The 19,409-nt window shown below is 49.7% G+C and overlaps 1 protein-coding gene across 3 annotated transcripts in view; it reads right to left on the bottom strand.

The window, feature by feature from the left end:
• The window catches only part of CUX2 (cut like homeobox 2), a 219,403-nt gene that overhangs the window by 79,727 nt on the left and 120,267 nt on the right, over positions 1–19,409 (bottom strand). For all 3 annotated transcript variants that reach the window (XM_037817332.1, XM_037817333.1, XM_037817334.1), the window contains exons 2-3: positions 18,015–18,125; positions 14,299–14,346 (exon numbers count right to left, since the gene is read on the bottom strand). In XM_037817332.1, coding sequence (XP_037673260.1) covers positions 14,299–14,334 — 36 coding nt within the window. In that variant the 5' untranslated portion in view covers positions 14,335–14,346; positions 18,015–18,125. The remainder of the gene's footprint in view (positions 1–14,298; positions 14,347–18,014; positions 18,126–19,409) is intronic.

The raw sequence follows: 19,409 nt of genomic DNA, 5'->3' as shown, positions 1-19,409 counted from the left end.
CCACCAACCAAACCGCCATTCAATGCAAATCTTCCTATCTCAACTGGGACATCACCTCCTCCGGGAAGTCTTCCCTGATTGCCTACCTGAAAATTAATCACTCTCTCCTTGGCACAGCTAGGACACTTGGCTCCTACTCCACATCTGCTTTTTTTTTTTTTTATCTTAGCAGACCTTGGGTGTGGGGTCCCAATGGGCAGCTCAGTCTCCTTGCTGGACAGATCGCACGTCCTCCCTTAGCGCAGGGCACATGGGAGGAGCTCCCTTCCTCACTCCTTCCTGCTCTGCTGCCTCCTGAATTTGGCAGGCCCCTGAGCTCCATTTCCCATTCATTTGCACAACATGTACTGTGGCAAGGCTCTGTTTTCAGTGCTCCAATCTGTCCCCCAATTGCTGGCAAGATGCTTTACCTGTCAGGGAGCCCCATGGCACAGCAGACACTGTTAGGGGTTCACCTAGTCCTGTTTTGGCTTTTCTCCTTCTCTTGAGCACACAATGTTAGACTAAGTTCCCGGCCTCCCTTGAAACCGGGTGTAACTGAGCTCTGGCCAATGGGACGGATGTGGGCAGAAGTGATACGGTTACTTCAGACCTGGCCCCTAAAAACCTCCTTTAAGACTTCCATGCGTCAGGTAAATAAGGAGGAGGGGGGACCCTGGGACGGGTCAGAGCCAGAGAGGCAAGGATCCCTGAATGCAGGCGGTTGAGCCCTAAGAATAAATCCTGGCAGGGTGAGGCCGCTGGGACGAGCCCACACAGACCTGGGCTCCAACCCCAGCTCCTCCGTGTCTCGGCCAAGTGATCGCAGGGCTCCATCTCTGAGCCTCGGTTTCCTCCTTGTAACAGAAACACAATAATCTCTATCTTCAAAGACCTAGAATATTCCACGCCATCCCAGCTGTCAGACTACCAGCCCCAAGCATGACGCCCAGTAAGTGCTCAAGAAATAGAAGCTCCCCTCCTGTCCTCACCCAGCCCCCAGCCGGGGCCTCAGTCCCATGGTCTCTGCTTGTCTCTGGGCTGTAGGATTCAGCCCCTCTTAACCTTCACTGGTCTCCACTAATCTTTGGTTTTATGTATTTTAATTAAGTGTTATTATTTTGTGCTTGTGTTGGGAATGATTTTATTACAGAGGCAGGAGTTTATAAACCTTAGGAAGGAGATAAATAAGAGAACTTTGTGGCAGTGTGGGCTCTGGGGCGAGGAGGGAGGGAGGGGAGAATTTCAGAGGCGGCCTTTGAGGGTGGGGAGACAATGGGGGCTGCTGCACCAGGGAGGGCTGGGGCTCAGGGCCTTCAGCCCTTCCAGTTCCCACCTTCCCCCTGCCTCTGAGCATCTGCACATGCTGCTCCCATTACAAATATGCCCTTCCTGTGGCTAGAACATTCCTACTCTTGCTTCAGCTTGCAGGTCACTGCCTCCTGGCAGCCCTCCAGGATAGCCTAGGATGCTCTCAGAGCTCCACGGAGCTCAGAGCCTCTGCTGCAGCTGGTAATTATGTATTTCCTTGTTTTGTGAATGTCCAACATACGTCCGTGTCCCCCAGCAGAACACCAGCTTGGGAGGTAATGGACTGTTGCATCTGCTCCTGCATCTAGAACAGTGCTCTGCAAATATCTGTGGAGTAAATGAATAAGTTGACCCAATCCCTCCCATTCCCAGTACATCTAAATCAAGGGTCAGCAAACTTTTTCTGTAAGGGGCCAGATAAATATTTTGGGTGTTCTGGGCCGTTTGGGTTCTGTTGTGATTACTCAGTTCTGCTGGTGTAGGACCATAGGCAATTCATAAATGAATGGGTGTGGCTGTGTTCCAGTAAAACTTTATTTAAAGAAACAGATGGAGGGCCGGATTTGGCCCAAGGACCATAGTTTGCTGACCCCTAAGGCATGCTGTTTGTTCTGCTGCTCTCACTTGGTGTAAGAGCTATTTCCAGGAGTGTGCTGGAGGCTAGCCTGTAGTGGTTTGCAAGAGCCAACAGTTAAATTTTCAGGAGTTTTGCAAGCTCGCTGTTAAACACAGCCATTATTAAAAATTAAGCCATGCTTAATTTTAGGTATTAGATAAATTATCTTAAAAATAAAGGTTCAGCCGGGCTGTAGCTTACCACGGGATAGAGTGAGGCTACAGAATGGAGACCAGTTGCTTCATATGTGCAGAATGTTTAGGTATGTTGAACTTAAATGTTTGCAAATGGATAAAGGTGACGGTAGAACATTATTGTGAGTATAATCATTTGTGCTGAATTGTGAGTGCATGTGGTTGAAAGGGCAAATTTAGAGTCATGTATGTCACCAGAAGGAAAGCAAGAGGTGAAAACATGGGAATGCGTAACACAGTGAATCTTCTGGTGGACAAAGACTGTGATTAACAGTACAAATATTAAAAGGTTCTCTTATGAACTAGAACAAATGCACGACACTATTACAAGGAGTTAAAAATAGAGGGGTACTTGAGAGTAAATGTACCTATTGCAAACTAAGGACTATAATTCACAGTAATAGCTTCATATTCTCTCATCATGAGTAATAAATGTACTACACCAATACTAGGAGTCACAAATAGGGGGGGAAAGAGGTATGGGACATTTTGGGTTTTCTTTCATATTTTTACTTTTTGATTATTATTATTTTTGGAGTAATGAAAATGTTCTAAAGTTGATTGTGCCGATGATTGCACAACTATGTGATGACACTGGAAGCCAGCAGATGGATTGTATGGTGTGCGAATACATCTCAATAAAATTGCATTAAAAAACAAAGGTTATATGTATTCAGTACTAACCACTTCTTAATTATTTTACTACATTTTACTATTATCCGTGTTCTTGAGGTTATTTACATCTGTCGTAGCTGCAGGCTGGGAATATTATACTCATCAGAGCTACTGCGCCCATCTCCCCAACTCCATGCTCAATGACATCACGCTGGTAACTTGGAATTGGACCTGGCGGGGAGTATTTACACCACGGAAATTGGCATATACCACGAATACCAAGAGAGCCAGTCGTTCCATGTTTATCAGCACACCCCTGGTTATTTCCATGCAACTGTCTTCTCCACTAGATGGGGAGCTTCCAGGGCAGAGGCTCACAAACATTAGGATCACTAATGGAAGCTCTGCAGATCCGCCTCACACCAGAACAAGTGCACCAGGTTCTCTGGGGAGTGGGGGTGGTGACCCAGCCTTGGTATTTCTTAAAGCTCTCAGGAGATTCGGCTGGGCAGCTAGGGTTGCAGAGGCTACCCTCAGGGCAGAGCGTCTGGGACTTTAATCAGCTGGGGACATTGAGTTCAACTGCAGGCTCTGATCAGGAGGTCCGGGCTGGGGCCCGAGGCTGCATTTCCACGGAGCTCCCGGAGGTGCGGCTGCTGCTGGCCCAAAAATCACACGTTGAGCAGCAAAATGTGAGAGGAAACATGTGCAGCAGTCAGCATGGCCTGGAGCCCACCGTTGATTCCTACTTTGTTTGCAAATACCTTTCACCTGGGTGACCATGGGCTCCCCACACTCACTCCCTGGGGTAAGCAAGGTGTTAGAAGAACCCGTTTTCTAGACTGGGAGACTGAGGCTGGAGGGGACATGACCTGCCCAAGGTCACACAGCTAGGGAGGGAGTGGGCCCTGGACCCAGCTTTCCGAGACCCCAACTCCAGCGCCTCTGCCCTTGCCAGCTGCCAATCAGAGCTGAGCTGGGAGTGGGGATCCCTTGGACCTGGGATAGCATTGGGCCCTTCTGCCTCCTGCTGTGTGACCCTGGGTGGGTTTCTCACCCTCTCTGGGCCTCGTTCCTGCCACTAAGGAAATGGGGAGGGTCTGACTGTGATACCAGATGCCCGAGGGCCCCAAGAAGCTTCCTTCTCCCTTATCTGAACTTGGGAACCCACCCTGGCACGACCCTAATGTGTCACGTGGCCCAGCCCTGTGTCTTGGCGTTAGGTCAAAGGGAAGGAAGGCAGGAGCAGTGCATTGGCCTTGGCAGCTTCAGCCTGTCCATAATCAGCTCATACACTACAGTCAACTTCATAATCGTAATAATCATCATAATCACCAGAACCATAGCTGCTAACACTACAGCAAGGTTTCTTTGCACTGAGCTGTGTTCTCAGCCTTTCGTGCCTCACTTCATTCGAGCCTCATACATACTTTATGAGGCCCATCGTACAGATGAAGAAATGAAAGCACAGAGAGAGAAAACCAACTTGCCCCATGTCACACAATTAGTAAGTGCCAAAGCTGGGATTTGAACCGGGCAGAGGCCCTGCACTGCTTTTCAAATAACTCACTTAACACACATCTCCCAAGTTAATGTGAGTGCCATGAGGACAGCAGCGGGAGCTGGGGCTCCTCACCGCCACCTCCCCGGAGCCTGGCATTCACCCTGATATACAGTAGGTGCCAAATAAATGTCTGTTTCAGAATGCAGGTGTCAGTGGAACTGAGATGGGCAGCAGGAGTGTGCATGTGTGTCTGGGGGTGGGGGTGGGTTGCAGGGGAAGAGGCACTTGAGTCAGCAGCAGCAGGGGAGATGCAGGGCCAGCCCTCAGGGTGGGTTTGGGGGGAACCAGCTGCCTGGAGACAGCCCCCCCAGGGAGCCACGTCACTGCCGGGTCCCCAGATGTCTGGCCCGGTCTGGTTTTCCAACGAGAAAATATTGGGAACTGGGACTGCACTGATTGCAGTCCAATGGGAGGACAGGGCTGAGGGAGGATCCCTAGAGCTCAGCCAGCACTAAAACGGAATGATCATGACTTGAAGCTCACCAAAAACCTTGCAAAGGGCAGAGCCAGGTCCACAGGGCTCTAAGGCTTGTGCTTTTCTACTCCACCAACAGCACCTGATGAATGAATAATCTGAGCTCACCCTCTTACCCCCAGCCCCTAGCACCACTCCTGGAACATAGTAGGTGTTCAAATATTTCTTGAACACATGAGTAAGGAACGTCCACCACCCAAGCCCCGGCCTCTAGCACGATGCACGGCGCACAGCAGGTGCTCAGTAAACACCTGTTAATCAGATGAATGGGTGATGACTCTGTGAATGGCCACACACCCCAGCCAGAGCAGAGGGGCTGGCTGTTCCGGTAGCTTCCACCTTCCGTGCCCTGGCTCTAGAAAGCTCTAGGAGACATTGGGCCAACGGTGTCAAGAGATGGATGCGCGCCCGGTGGCCTTATCTCCCCGCTGGCTGGCCCCCACGGCCTTCCATAATGCAGTCCATTAAAAGCCTTGTAAATTTTCATACTCAAAAGCCTAACATGGTGTCAGCACAGGCTAATTGTTGTTAAATGTGCGGGAACGCCACTGCCACGCAGCGGGGAGATCACTCTTCCCGGCCAGGCCCAGACGACGGCCCATTCCTCTGCAGGCGGAAAGCTCACAACACTCATGCGAGGCCAAAAAGCAATTCGTGTCAAAAAGATCAATAATACAAAAATAAAGCACGAGAATTCTAGTTAAAGGGAATGTGATATAAATATGTGGTTCACGTCCATGATTCCAAGATTAAAAAAATCAATCAATATCGTTCTTTAGATGATGTTATTTCTAATGAGAAATACCCAGAACAACTGCAAATAACTGCTTAACTGGGGGGAAAAAAGCATTAATAATTTACTTTATAAGGCATATGATACCGAAGGAGAGAGAATTGCTGCTGGTTCTTAATTTGGTTGTAATACGGTGTGACAGGTTCAATGACGCTTTGGAGGGTCCTTAATGTGAAATGCAGAAGGATGTTCAGCTCATTTTAAGTTTTATCCCAAGCCGGGCAGGGCAGAGGGCTGAAACTCAGTTACCTGCAGCCAAGGAGACCTGCTCCAGGCAGAGGACTGTAGTTATTTTGTGATGAAATAGGAGGGTGTGCAGTGTGTGTGTGTGTGTGTGTGTGTGTGTGTGCGCTCACTCGTGTGCCAGGGGCAGGATGGGGGACAGAAAGACCTTCTCGTCCTTGCATCCGACTCAGGCTGCAGAGGACACCCCCGTTTGTTGAGCACTTGCTACATGCCAAGTCTCAGGCTTGCTGTGCAGACTCGGGCTTGAATCCCAGCTCCCCGAATGTGTAGGGCTTTCCCGGCAGCTTCAGTCTAAAAGAGATCAGCAAAGGCATGTCTGAAAGGCACGGGTCTGACTGAGCGATGGGGTCCTCTCCAGCTCTAAGTGTCTGCAAATGTCCAGTTCCGAGCCCGAAGCCAGGCTCAAATCTGTGTCCTCAGCAATTCCAGCTCCTCTTCTGGGGAAGAGCTATGTGAGCTGAGGCAAGCAGCTCAACCTCTCTGAGCCCCCGTTTCCCACCCGTAAAAGTGTGCCGAGAGGCAGTAATGAAGCGACGGGTAACAGGCGCTGCTAAGTGCATGACCGACTTTCCCAGCTGCTGTCCTGGCCTGAGCTTCCACTCGCCACCCCCTGCTGGGTTCTGAGCCTTGGGTGCCCCTCCTGAGGAACTGGGTGACAGCAGAAGCCCCCTATGAGGCTCTCAGGAAGAGTAAATCCCACACAGCCAGTCTTGGTTCCAGCGTACCAACCAACATTCACGGAGTGCTCATGACGTGCTGCACCTTCTTCGGGGGCTCTTCAAACATCAACTCATCGAAGCCTCACAACAACCCCGTGAGGCGGGTACTGTTATCACTACCCTCATTTTACAGTCAAGGAAACTGAGGCCCAGAGAGGTGAAGAGATTTGCTTCCAGTCCCGGCAGGGGAGGTGGGATGCCCATCTGGCCCCAGAGCCCACGTGTGGCCCCTCTGCTCATCTTCCCAGAGGGTCCCGTGGCCTGGCCGGCCGCTCAGGACTGAAGGTGTCCACCCGTCATGGCTCTGAGGGGAGGGGGCACCCACTTACAAAGGGACAGTCGCCCAGTGCTGGGAGTGCCAGTGCAAGGGTAGTTTGGAAGGCAAGAGAGTTAGGAAATCAAAGATAGCTGAAAGGGTAAATAATATTAGAAGCAAAAATAAATAAATAAACAAGCAAACAAACAAATAAACAAATAAAATAAAAGTACGCTGTAATTAAATTTCAACTCAAAGGCAAGAGCAGGAGTCCTGCAGGCAGGTGTGCCCAGGAGGGGAAGGCAGGGCTGGGGGGCCTTTGGGTGGGGTGGGAGGGTCATGGGCAGCTCAGGTGGCGTCAGCCTGACCTCGCAGGCAGCAAGACCACGCGTTGCCCTCTTGGGGAACTGGTCTGAGTTAGACGCCCCCTTCCCCTCCCCCAAGTGCCTGGGAGGGAGAGCATCTGGACCCAGGGCTGGGACAGTGAGCAGGGGGTTCAGTGGAGGGTGTGGGGGGTACAGCGTTCCCCTCTCAGTCGTCTTTGAAAGGCCAGGGGCTCCAACGCCACCTGATTAGCAGCCAGAGAGATCCTATTAAGTCTGAGCATGTCACTCCTCTGCTCTAAAGCCTACCATGGCTCACACTTTCTTCAGAGTAAACAACAAAGTCCTTACAGTGGCTGCAAGGCCCTGAGCTATCCAGTTCCCATGTCCTTCAGAAGATGCACAAAGGCATACTAAGGTAGGGGTCACGCTGGGTAAGTGTAGGGGCTGTGCCAATGAATGATGGAGGGTCTGAGCTTGATGGAGGGCTTCCCTGCTCCCTGAGGACCTGAGATTTGAAAGGAGTGCATCAGGCAAAGATTGTATAGGGAACAGCATTCCAGGCAGAGGGAACAGTAAGTACGAAAGCCCTGAGTTGGGAATGAGCTGGGACAGTGTGCAGTCAGGGGCCAGATGGGGTGCCGTGGAGAGCACCCTGGCCAGAGAACTCCTGGCCTAAGGGTCCCCCTGGTTCTGTCCTCCCGCAGGGGAAGGCACTCCTCCACCCTCCCGGCCTGAATTCTCAGGTGCCCAGCTGCTCTCCCTCTGCCTCAGGCATAGACCTTGGGGCAGCGTGGATCTCTGTCGGCTCCTCTCTGAGCCTCGGTTTTCTCAGCTGTAAAAAGGGGACAATTGAAGACCCTCCCCTCATGGGAATATTGTGAGGAATACACGAGATAATTGATAGCAAGTGTGTGGTGCACAGCAGGTATGCAATAAAAAGTATGTAAGGAGCCCTCCCTCTGAAGGCAGAGGCCACCTTTAGTGCCAAACGTGGCTCCCTGCGAAGTGAGAACACGGAGTGGCTGAGTTCAGGGAGTGGCGGGGTGGATGTGCTGCCTCTGCTCTCCCTGACTGACCCCTGGTGGCCTGGCCGGGCCTGATCCATCATCAGGAGCCCGGCAGGTGACACATGGGCAAAAGGAGGGAACTCCCAGCTCTCTGTCCACCCGAAGCTGGGGTCTCAGGGGAGACTGCGTTTGGCAACTTTAGCTGGGCGAGGCCTGCAGGGAAGGGTCTGGAATGCCTGAGACCACAGCAGGTCACGAGGCCTTATGTCTCCACCCAGGAGGCACCCCCAAACTCCACATGCATCAGGCCAGCAGAGGGTCACCCCTCATTTTACAGATGGCACAGGAGAGGGTGACTCAACTAGGGTTATACACATCGATCTGTTGACCGATTAATTGAGCTGTTCCTCACCCAACACACATCCGCTGATGCCGGGAGCTGCCAAGTCTGCAGGCAATGGCCCTGCTTCACCACCTGAGCCACCAACGGGGAGGTGGCAAGACCCCATGTCCTGCTTCCCTGAAAATCCCTATTTCAATCCTACCCCTCTGCTCCTCAACAAACAGCACTTCTACTGGGTCAGCCCTCGACTCCTTTCAGCCCTGGGGCCGGGCTCAGGGATGCACTGCAAACCCACTGGAAGAAATACAAAGGAGAGGAGACAAAAGTCTCTGAGCTGTTGACCTTCCCCACCTCCACCCTTGGAAACCAGTTTGGGGACCTGGAGGGCAAGGCCAGGCCTGAAGCCGAGGGGGCTGCGGGCATCTAGAGAGGCAGGGTTTCTGCCCGGGGTGGCTACGGCTCCCCCAGAAGCACCTGTCACCCTCCCTGTGGAATCAGGAGGGGAAGGGGCTGCACTCTGCACAAAGACGGAGGACTAAGAACCGGGTATTGGGGAAAGACATTTTGAGAAGGCGCTAGCTAGTCTGTTGAAAGTCTGGGGGAGAGGGGCGAGCGGATGGAGAAGAAAAGGGAGGAGAAGGTGGAGGGAAAAAAGGGGGAGAAGAAGAGGGAAAAGAGGCATGAGGAGAAAGGAGGAAGAGGTGACTTGGTGAATTAGGAAGGCGGTGGTTATCGAAGATGAACCCCAATGCTCCAAAATGCAGTGGCTCCAGTCGCCAACTTCTTCCTCTCTGGGTCCTCTAGGTGACTTGGCTCAGCTTGGTGCTTCTCCCTGGGCATCTCTGCTGTGGTTGTAGTCAGATGGCGGCTTTGGGGCTCAGGCCTGGTGCCCCAGTGCTCCTGGGACCCTCTCTCCTTCATGGGGTGTCTCCCCCCAAAGGGCTGCTCACCACAGGGTGGTCTCAGGGTAGTTTCAGGGTCTCAGGAGGCAGAAGATGGAAACATCAGGTTCAGTAAGGCTATGCTTGGTCCTTCTGCCATGTTCCACTGGCCAATGTCCACAGGGCTGGGAGAATCGCTGCAGCCATCGGGGGGACAGGGTGTGAACACGAAGTTCAGCAAACAAGCAGAACCAGCAAAACCTCCAGGGGGCTCTTGCCCTGACCCCTGGATATCATTTCAGTCACACAGACTGAACTCTTAGGGACATCTGTCGAGGGCAGGGACAGTGTCTCATCCATCTTTGGATCCTCCACAGCCCTGAAAACAGAGTCTGGCGCATAGTAGGTGCTCCATAAACACTTGTTGAGTGGCCCTGCACAGCATCGAATGGAAGGACGGCCCACCACCTAGAGGAAGCCCCCCTGGGTGTGGCATGCTGGTCCCTCCCTGATATGAAGAGGGACCGAGCTGACCACCAGGTCATGACCTCTACTGGGCCCAGCATCTAGAACACCACCTGCTAAGCAGCAAGTACTAGAAATGTTTGTTGAATGACTAAATGATTGTATGGACTCACCTGATGATCCAAGTCTCCTGGTAAGTGACCTCTTGGCCTTTCTCTAAGGCCCTAGAAGGGGCTTAGGAGCACTATACATGCCCACCACACTGACGCCAATGGACTCACTGGCCACTCAACACAGAAAATGTCGTTTGACCTCATGTGATCCCAGGAGTTGTGCCCATTTATAAATGAGGACTCAGTGGCTCAGAGACATGAAGGGACTTGCCAAGGTCACATGAGCTTGCCATTGCTGGGGCAGGACTCAGGCCTCCACCCTCTCCTGCTTCTTCTGGGGGCAGAGCACATGTCTACCCCCTTGGTTCCCAAGCTGCTGGGTTTCAATCAGGCCAAGGTGGGCATCTCCATTCCAAGAGGTTCACAAGGATTTTCTGTAATTTAGGCCACATCCGATGCATTCAGTGAGAGAGGAAGGGGCGAGAAGAGAAAAGAGAAATCTAGCAGCAGCCCATGAGCTTTCTGGCTGGGCTAGTGCACAACCCTTAGAAAAGTTTCACCTCGAATTTAGCACAACATGACTTTGAATTTCAATGTTTTCATGCCTCTCTCCAAGTAAAAATAAGTTTAAAATAATGACTGTAATAAATGAAGGTAATTAATTGTAGTTTGTTCCTTTACTGTCTAGTCAGCTTAATTTTACCTTTTCAACTAATAATGAGAAAATAATTTTTGTGCTCGGAGGGTTAATGATATGTAACTGCAAGAACTGCTAATTGCATGTTGCAATCCATCCATCAACAACCCCATCTGTGCGACTTGATTATGTTTGCTAAATTATTGCTTTGAATTATCTTTCATAAAGCAACTTTTGTAATTAGCGGGGCTTTCGTCTTGCTCTTTTCTCTGTGCGCAAGGATATTCAAACTTTGGCCATTTCAAGCTGTCTCCATTAAGCCACCTTCTCTGGCTGTCTTTGTTTCCGCGAGCAGGGGAAATCAAAACTGTCCTTTATGCAATCAAGGCAGAGAGGAAAAGCTTCCTTGATTCCCAGCAGGGCAAATTCACTTCCTCTCCACCTCCCTCCCACCCACACCAAAAAAAAAAAAAGAGAGAGAGAGAGAGGCCCACAGATACACAATACGAAAAGATAAAGGACGTCCAGAATCTGTATATGGCCGGGCTGCTGCAGGGGAATGAAAGAATAATCTTGAACACGTAGCATTTTAACAAGAGACCAGCATCCGGGAGAAAGGGACGACGGATGTGCCATTTTCCGGGCTGGTTTATGGGCCTCGGGATGGTGTCTGCGGGGACAGATCTGCGAGGAGACTGATGCCCACTGGGGACCCTCAGCTCCACCCCGGAGCCTGGAGGGTTGCACGAGGGAAGGGGCATCAAAGAGGGGCCCTCATTAAAACAATTAAAATGAAAATCAAATCTGGATTATAAACGACCTGCGTGGGTGCAGTTTGTCCTGGACGAAGAAGAGGCTTTTTACGAACACCTTTCTTTGGTGGCTTATCTCCCTTGAGGCTTGGGGAAGGACGTGTGGCCGCGATAGCTTTGTCAATAGATCATGAGAAAAGTGGGGGCGTCGGGAAAGAAACTCCAGACAAATGCAGTCTTTTGGTACATTAAAGCAACGACGGAAAGCCCTCTTAAGAAAATTAACGAAGTTCTCTGAAGATCTCAAGCTATTAAAACAGTGCCTGTTCAACATGCCGCATGGGCTTTGGCTACAAGAATCTAGCTTTTCTCTTCTCTTTGAGGCCCATAGAGACCCCCGCACACACACCCAACGTTTATTGAGCACCAACTGCATGCCAGCTGCAGTGTTGACTGCCTCCACACTGTTTAGTTCTTTGAATTTTACTGTTAGCCTCATTTCTTTTCATTGTGGCAAAATATATCTAACATATAATTGGCCATTTCAGCCATTTTTAAGTGTGTAGTTCATTGGCATTATTTATATTCACAGCGCTGTACCAAGCATCACCCACTATCTATTCCCGAAAATTTCCATCACCCCAAACAGAAACTCTGTCTCCATTAACCAATAACTCCCCATTTCCCTACCCCTTCAGCCCCTGGCAAACTTTTCTTTCTGTCTCTATGAATTTGCCTTTTCTAGATATTTCTTATAAGTGGAATTTTACATCTGGCTTATCTCACTCAGCATAATGTTTTCAAGGGTCATCCATGTCGTAGCATGTATCAGAACTTCGTTTCTTTCTATGGCAATAGTATTTCATGGTGTGGAGAGACCACGTTTTATTTACCCATTTCTCTGTCGATAGACACTTGGGTTGTTTCCACATTTTGGCCACCGTGAGTAATGCTGCTGTAGACATTGGCGTGAAAGAATCTTTTTGAGCTTCCGTTTTCCGTTCTATTGGGTATATACCTAGGAATGGAATCGTTGGGTCATACGGTGATTCTGTGCTTAACATTTTGAGAAACAGCTTCATTTCATAGAGGAGGAAAGCTGAAGCTCAGAGAGGTTAAGTAACTCTCCCCTGGCCACACAGCCAGGTGAAGAAGCAGGGATGAGATTCAAACCTGGCCTGAGTCCAGTTTGCATGTGCTTTCCACCATACCAACCTCGAGTCTTCAGGTCATTGCCCAAGCCTAATATTGGCTCTTTAGCCTATTGGAAAGATGACCTAAGTCATCCATGCTTTCTACAGGGACAGAAAGCCCTCTTCTTTTGCATAAAAAGCTTTGAACAGCTAGTTGAGAAACAGGCATATTCCAGCCCAGGCCTAGTAGAGACCAAAAAAACCTGTCTTGGAGCTCACTGTTAATGGGGACAATGAAATACCCACGGCTTCTAGCGTGCAAGGCACTGTTCTAAGCACTTCATGTGTATTAACTTGGTTCTTCCTCAGTTGCAACACTCTGAAGCAGGTTGAATAATTATCCCATTTTATAGACGAGGAAACAGAGGTACAGAGAGGTTAAGTAACTTGCCCAAGGCCACACAGCTCATAATTGGAAGACCTGGTATTCATATCCAGGCTGGCTGCAGAGTCTGCATTAGGCCCTTTCTCTGCATTATATCTCAGTTAACCTTCAAAATCAGACAAAAAAGATCGGCAGTGTCTTTATTCCCATTTAACAGATAAGGAAACTGAGGTTCCAAGAGGCTCTGCGCACACCAAACCAACCAATGAAACAGCTGAGACAGTGAAGCTCAATGCCCATCTTTGGGCTGGGTACTGGGCTGAGAGATCAGCTGCCTGAGAGGGGCTGTGTGCCGTGAGCCCCCCACAGGACTGGGGGTTGGCAGATGGGAGCCTTTTTTTTGAAAAACATAAAGCCATGACAACCCATTCTCAACATGACCGGGCTACTTTCTGTTTTTTTTTCCCCCTCCAGCCCAGGTACTTCACAACCAAATGAATCAATATTGGATGGCCCTATAAATAAATAAGCACATCCATCAACTCAGTAATAAAATGAAGGGATGAAAAATATGGAAATCAGCGACATTTGTGCAAATCCAGTTATTGTTTACTTTAATATTGCCTTATGTGCTTACGCGGTTCCAAAGAGACATATTTAAAGTAATACGGAGCTTGGTGGATGACAGACTTAAAACACATCCCCACGGCGAGCCCTGAGATGGGCCAATCCTCCCAGGATCCCTGCCTGAGCCCAGGAGAAGACAGAGAAGAGGCCCCCCGAAGATGGGTTCCTTTCGAAACGGCCTCTCCTTCCACATCCCTGACCTGCTGTAATCCAAGTCTTTTCCAGGCCCACCTCTTGTGCCAGCTGAACAAATGGATATCATCAGAATCCTGGCCACAAAGCCAAGCAGTAAGGAGAGATGGGGGGAGAGGGGGAGGTTTGACCCCATCACAGGGTTCCAGAAAAGCAAGTAAAACAATTTGCTGAGGACAGCTCAGCTGTTGCCAAAGGTACCAAAAGAACGTAACAATGTTGATTTATACATGGTAGGTGGCTGGTAGGTGGGCTGGTAGAAAGAGTTTCAGAGCAGGCTGGTAACTGCTTGTACTTATTTGCAAGGCTGCCTTAGAGAATCTCAGCAGAGCCAAGGAGAGCAAAGATTACCTAGTGCAAACTTCTGATTTAAAAAATGGGAAACCAAGGCTTGATGGTGAGATAGTTTGCTCAAGATCACGAGTCTAATATGTAGCAGAGCCAGTGTAGGGCTGGGAAAAGTCTAGGGAGAAGATTTCTTGGGATCAGACTCCAGGATTCCATCAGACAGAACAGAGAGCTCTTTCCTACCATGCACCTTTTGCTGACCTCAAGGGAATGGGACAGAGTCTGCAATGGGAGCAGGGAAGCTTCTCCCAAGCTTCCAGGTGGGATGGGAGAGGGAGCTGGGAGGTACTTTTGTGACGTGCCGTGGGCCTTGGGTCTTACCTCGGCTTGAAAGCTTTTTAAAACAGGAGCCACCATCTCTCTGATTTCCTGCAAAAGAGATCAGCAAAGAGTTCACCATATGCGCCACGTGTCGCGTAGGATCCCACGGCCCCTGCTTTTAGCTCACCATTGTCCCCTAGATCAGCATTTCCCAAGAGTATCCTGAGAGACCTGTGCTCTCTGGGATTTCATAGGGATCCCTCCACCCCATCCACCCACCCACAGACAAAAGGGTTCTGAGTCAAATCAGGCCAGGAAACATCAAACCCAACAGGTTTCTTTTTTGCAGGACTTTTTGGGACCTTTAATATAACGTACATTGGTTATTTCCAGAAAAGGGAGAGAGGAAGTGACATTTCCTAAATGGATTTGATCATGGAATGCTCTTTTATACAATCTATCTTGTGGAATGGTGGCCCATCACAGAATGCTCTTGTGAAAAAAGCTATCCAAGGGTTGGGTGGGGTGGGATGGGGATGGAGAGGCGGCCCCAAGTCTCCATGCCCATTGTTGAGTCAAGAAAGTTCCTTTAGGAAAACCCTCGAGGCCTTGCTCAGGGGCTGCCTCCTTCAGGCTGCCATCTCTGACACCCCATCCAGTGGCTACTCCTCCAGCAAAGACTGCATTTTGCATTTTAGCAAGGTCACTTCTATTCTTGCCTTTCTTCCCTTTTCCCCAGAATGTGCAGTTTCTGGAGAGCCTGGGTCACCCCCTTGGCTCAGGTCCCATCAGTGTCTGATGAACTCTTTTGAAGTGGGCTGTTTGCAATAGGGGCAGTTTGGCCTGGTAGCCTCGAGTCCCCTATTTCCAAGCCCTAATTCCTGCTAAGCCTGAGGGTCTGCTCCTCAGGGGCTCCCCTGGTGGGCTGCCACCGGCTCTTCTTTCCAGGGTGCAAAAGGGGAAGTCTTTTAGAACCAAGGGGTCCCAAGATCCAAACCCTAAATCCTCTAGTTTGCCCTGAGATCCACTAGTGACGCCCCCAACCACTGTCAGCCACAGCTGCCCTCAGACATCCCCATGGAGGGGGGGTAGAGTTTGCAGGAGCTAGAGAGTGTGGGAGGAGGAAGGGGGGAGCTGAGAGAAGCAGGAAATGAAGGGACGTTCAGAAGAATACATATGCTCACCTAAAGAGGCAAATCCCTTAGCTATAAAAACAAGGTTGTGTTCCTTCTGCCTCCAGAAAAGAATGCCCCTCTCTGATTTCTATCCTGCAGGGCTTCTTGGAGCCATGGACACACTGATGTACACTGGGCATTGTCAGCAGGGAGGGTGTGTGTCCCCAGCGGTTTTGCTCAGGGGTGTGGGGTTTGAGCAAGGGAGAAGGCATCTAGATCAGGGGTTGTGAACTCAAATGGCCATAGAGACCAGGCAGAAAGTGGACTGGAGGGAGTGGCTTGGGGGTTCTGTGGCAGATCTGGGAGAACACAAGCACCGTCTGAAGAGGGTGGCAGCTACACAGCTCTCACTGAAGACAGCTGCGTGGGCCTGGGGTCTCAGAGTCCCAAGATCCACTGATCTGTCAAAAGACACTGGACATCTGGATTTTTAGGTGAATTCTTCTGAGATGTTAGATGTTGGCAATTTATTGTAAATTCTGAAGGACTTCCCAGAAACAATAAAACATGCCGGCTGGAAACTTCTGATCCTGGTGTCCTGGTAGGAACTTCAGGAACCACCCGGTCCAGTCCCTGAATTTACAGAAGGGGAGACTGAGGCCTGGAGGGGTGGGTGGGTGGTACAGGTGGCATCTGGACCCATGTCCCCAGGCTTCCCAAACAGGCTCTTTTCACAACCCCACACTCAAGTGAATTTAGGGGATTCAAACCTGAGGGCCAGGGAGTGCTAAGGGGGGTGTCGGGCCAAGGCTGGACATTCCCGGAAGCCCGGTGCCCCACCTGCTTAACCGGGGGGGGGGAGCTGAGGTAAGTCACGAGCTGGAGGTAAGTTGGTCACTAGCCAGATGATGTTCTTAAATAAAGCCTTGGCATGACTCTCTCCATCAGGAGAGACTAGTTCCAAAAATGAGAATTTTCAGAGGCGCGACTATAATAGGAGTGGAAACTTATTCCTGCTAATTACATAATTGCATAATTATGCAGTATTAAAATTATGTAAGCTGAACTTGGAGGCTTAAAACCTGGCCTGGATTTCCCTCGTCACCTGGGGGCTCCCACGTGGCCGGGGGTGGGGGTAGTCTGCTGGGCGGGGGAAGGAGGAAGTAATGGAGGGTCTCTTGACCAGAGAAGGCACGTGGGGCTGCAAAGATTTGGAGCCATTTTTGCTCTGCCTTCCAGAGGCTGGAGAATCAGAGGCAAAGCTGCTGCTACCACATTCTGGGAAAAAATCAGTTTAAAAGCTCCCTTCGAGCTTGCTCAGCATAACCTATGTCTTTTTGGAGCCAAACCAAAGACTTCGGCCGTTCTGAAGATTCACCCCTCTCCTCCAAGTGCAACTTCCCTAAGCCTTCAAAGCTAAGATTCCTTCTAGACTTGCTCCAGGGACAAGTTCTAGTGAGAATCTAGTCCCTTCTCATGCCTTGAAGAACCAGGGGTATTTATGGCTTGTGCAAAAAGGTTTTGCAACCAAGAGACTGAGGATGACTTGAAGGCTCAACCCCCTTGTACTCTTATGCCCCGATTCCTGACTAGGCCTGCCCCCCCCACCCCGCTTTTCCATGGCACCCCTCCATCAGCATGATGGGGCTCCCAGGAGCCCCCACTTCTGGGTGGTCCCAATGGGCAGGGCATAACTCCAGGAAGGAAATGTCCCAATGTCCTATGTTCTGAGGCTGACCTCCCAAATGCCAGGCCTGTCCCACCCCCCTCCCAGGTCCAGGGCACCTGAGCAGGTAAGGACAAGCACTCAAACATTAACCCTTTGCTGACCACAGGGAAACCAGCTGGCCTTGGGGGAGAGTGGGCTCAGCAAACCCTGAAGTCCCTGTTTCCCAGAATGGCTCTGACGGGCAGCATCCCTGCCAAAGCTTCACGGGGTCTGAGGGCTTTGCTTCTCCTGTTTCCGTTCATCCCCACCATATTTTTTTCAATCTGAGAAGCAACAGGGGGGACGATGGAGGAGGGAAAGGAATTCACACATCCACCAGTGTAAAGAGCAGACACTCATCGGGGGTAGCATCTTCCCCTGTGGGTCTGGGCTAGCCTCTTCCCCTGTGGGTCCCTGACAGCGCTGAGGGCTGGTCACTCCCCGGACCCCCCCCCCCCGCCAAGGCGGCTGGAGAACAACCAAACTGGTGGCTGGAGTGGCAAGGGAAGAGGTGCGTGTCTGGGGGACGGGAGGCAGTTTCAGGGACGGACAGGAGACGGGGCTAGACCGTCTCCAGCCACCACCGCCCAGATGTCAAACGGAAGAGCAAGCTGAAACCAAGAACTCCAAACAAATGGCCTCTGTCGTCAAGGCCAAGGATTTGTCTCAGATATGAACGTCGGGGGGGGGGGGTTGGATGTTTTCTAGAGTCCTCAAAAACAATTACTTTAATGAAGAAGAGCCCTCTCTTTAGACGGCACCGCTGACTGTAGCTCTGCCAGGAAACACTGAAGGTTGGGGGTGGGGTGAGGGGGTGGCTGTAATTTTTCTTGGTGGCTAATTAGCTTCTTTTCTTGTTAGTCACTTATGTCTACAGTTTTCAAAATATAGTTTGAACAGAGAAAAATCTGCATTCCTACTGTGTTAATTCTATAACAGCAAATATACTGTACCTCAGGTACATTTTTCTTAAATTCCCGGCGGAGTTCAATTAAATGTTTATGAGAATGTTCGCTCTCCTCCTGCCGTGCAGACAGCTCGGAAGCGATGGAATTAAGCTCCTTCTGGAACAATTAAAAAAAAAAAAGAAAAAAACAGAGAGAGAGAGAAGAATAAGATTTTTTTTTCCCCTTCTTTTTCTATTTAATCATCATACAAAACAGCATTCCAAACAAGTTTTCTTAACTTACGAAGCTGGAAGAGACAGGATATTGACTCCTGGCATAAATGAATAATTTACCAAACTGAGGATGCAACTGAAAAAATTCAGGACAGCTGTTTTTTTGCTCGTCGGAAGTCAGGCCAGATCGATAATCTCCCATGAAGTTGGGTAGAGTATTTTTTTTTTTTTTTTAATTTCTTCTCCACCCCCTGCCCCACCTCTTAAATTTCCAAAGGAGTGATGGCATAAGCTTGTCAGTAACTGTAGAAAACATCTCCAAACCGTGTCAAAATAGTAAAGTGCGGCATATTGTATGGGCATATTATAGTGTAAGAAAGTGCTGTCGACAGCTTTCATATATCAGAGGTGGGAACTGGTCCAACTATGAGTTACTTACACTTAAGGGTTCATAAATACGCCTTTTAAGATATAGATGGCTTTTTAATTTCAGTAGATTTTGGAAAAATGAAGGTGCCAATAAGAAGCAAGCTGACCTTTTGTGTATCCTGCAGTAAATCATTTAAGGTTCACTACCAGTGTAAGAAATATTTCATTGAAGACTCCTAGATTCAGAGGAAATGGATTGGAAGGCGCCTTGCTTGCTTGTGTGCAAGAAGGTGTCAGACCAGGTTTTTACAGGATGTACCAGCAAGGGAAAAAAGAGAGTGAGGATGGAAGGGGGGTGGCTCCAGCTTGCACACAAACAGACAATGTCTGCTGGTCTTACATGTATATTTGATCACCCCTCTCACAGCTTTCCTCACTTTAACGATGGCAGTTTCACAAGGGGAGTACAATTCACCATTAGTTGTCATGGATTTCATTTGCATAATTCAAGATATGCTCTGTTTATGTGGTCTGCTGCTTTCTTGCACCATCCCGAGATGGGCTTTTTTTCTGGGCCATAACTCGAGGAGCATTTCTGTATATATCACCCGATTATATCTGCAGCAATCAAGCCCCATAATTTCCTAAATCCGTTGATGCAATAAATTTCTGCAATCAGATTTATTAAAAACACACACACAGATGCAGAGTGTATTTCTAGGGTGAACTCTTTAATCTAACATATGTAGGATGAGGCTCGGCACCGTGTTGAAAGACCCCATTTGTCATCACTAATACACATTCATCTCGCACACACAATGGAATACTTTTACCATTAGATAATGAAATAAAAGTACTA

The sequence above is a fragment of the Choloepus didactylus genome, chromosome 23 (assembly GCF_015220235.1).
Source record: "Choloepus didactylus isolate mChoDid1 chromosome 23, mChoDid1.pri, whole genome shotgun sequence".
Lineage (NCBI taxonomy): Eukaryota > Metazoa > Chordata > Mammalia > Pilosa > Megalonychidae > Choloepus > Choloepus didactylus.
The sequence above is the reverse complement of the archived record's forward strand: the minus strand, read 5'-3'. Positions and strand labels throughout refer to the sequence as shown.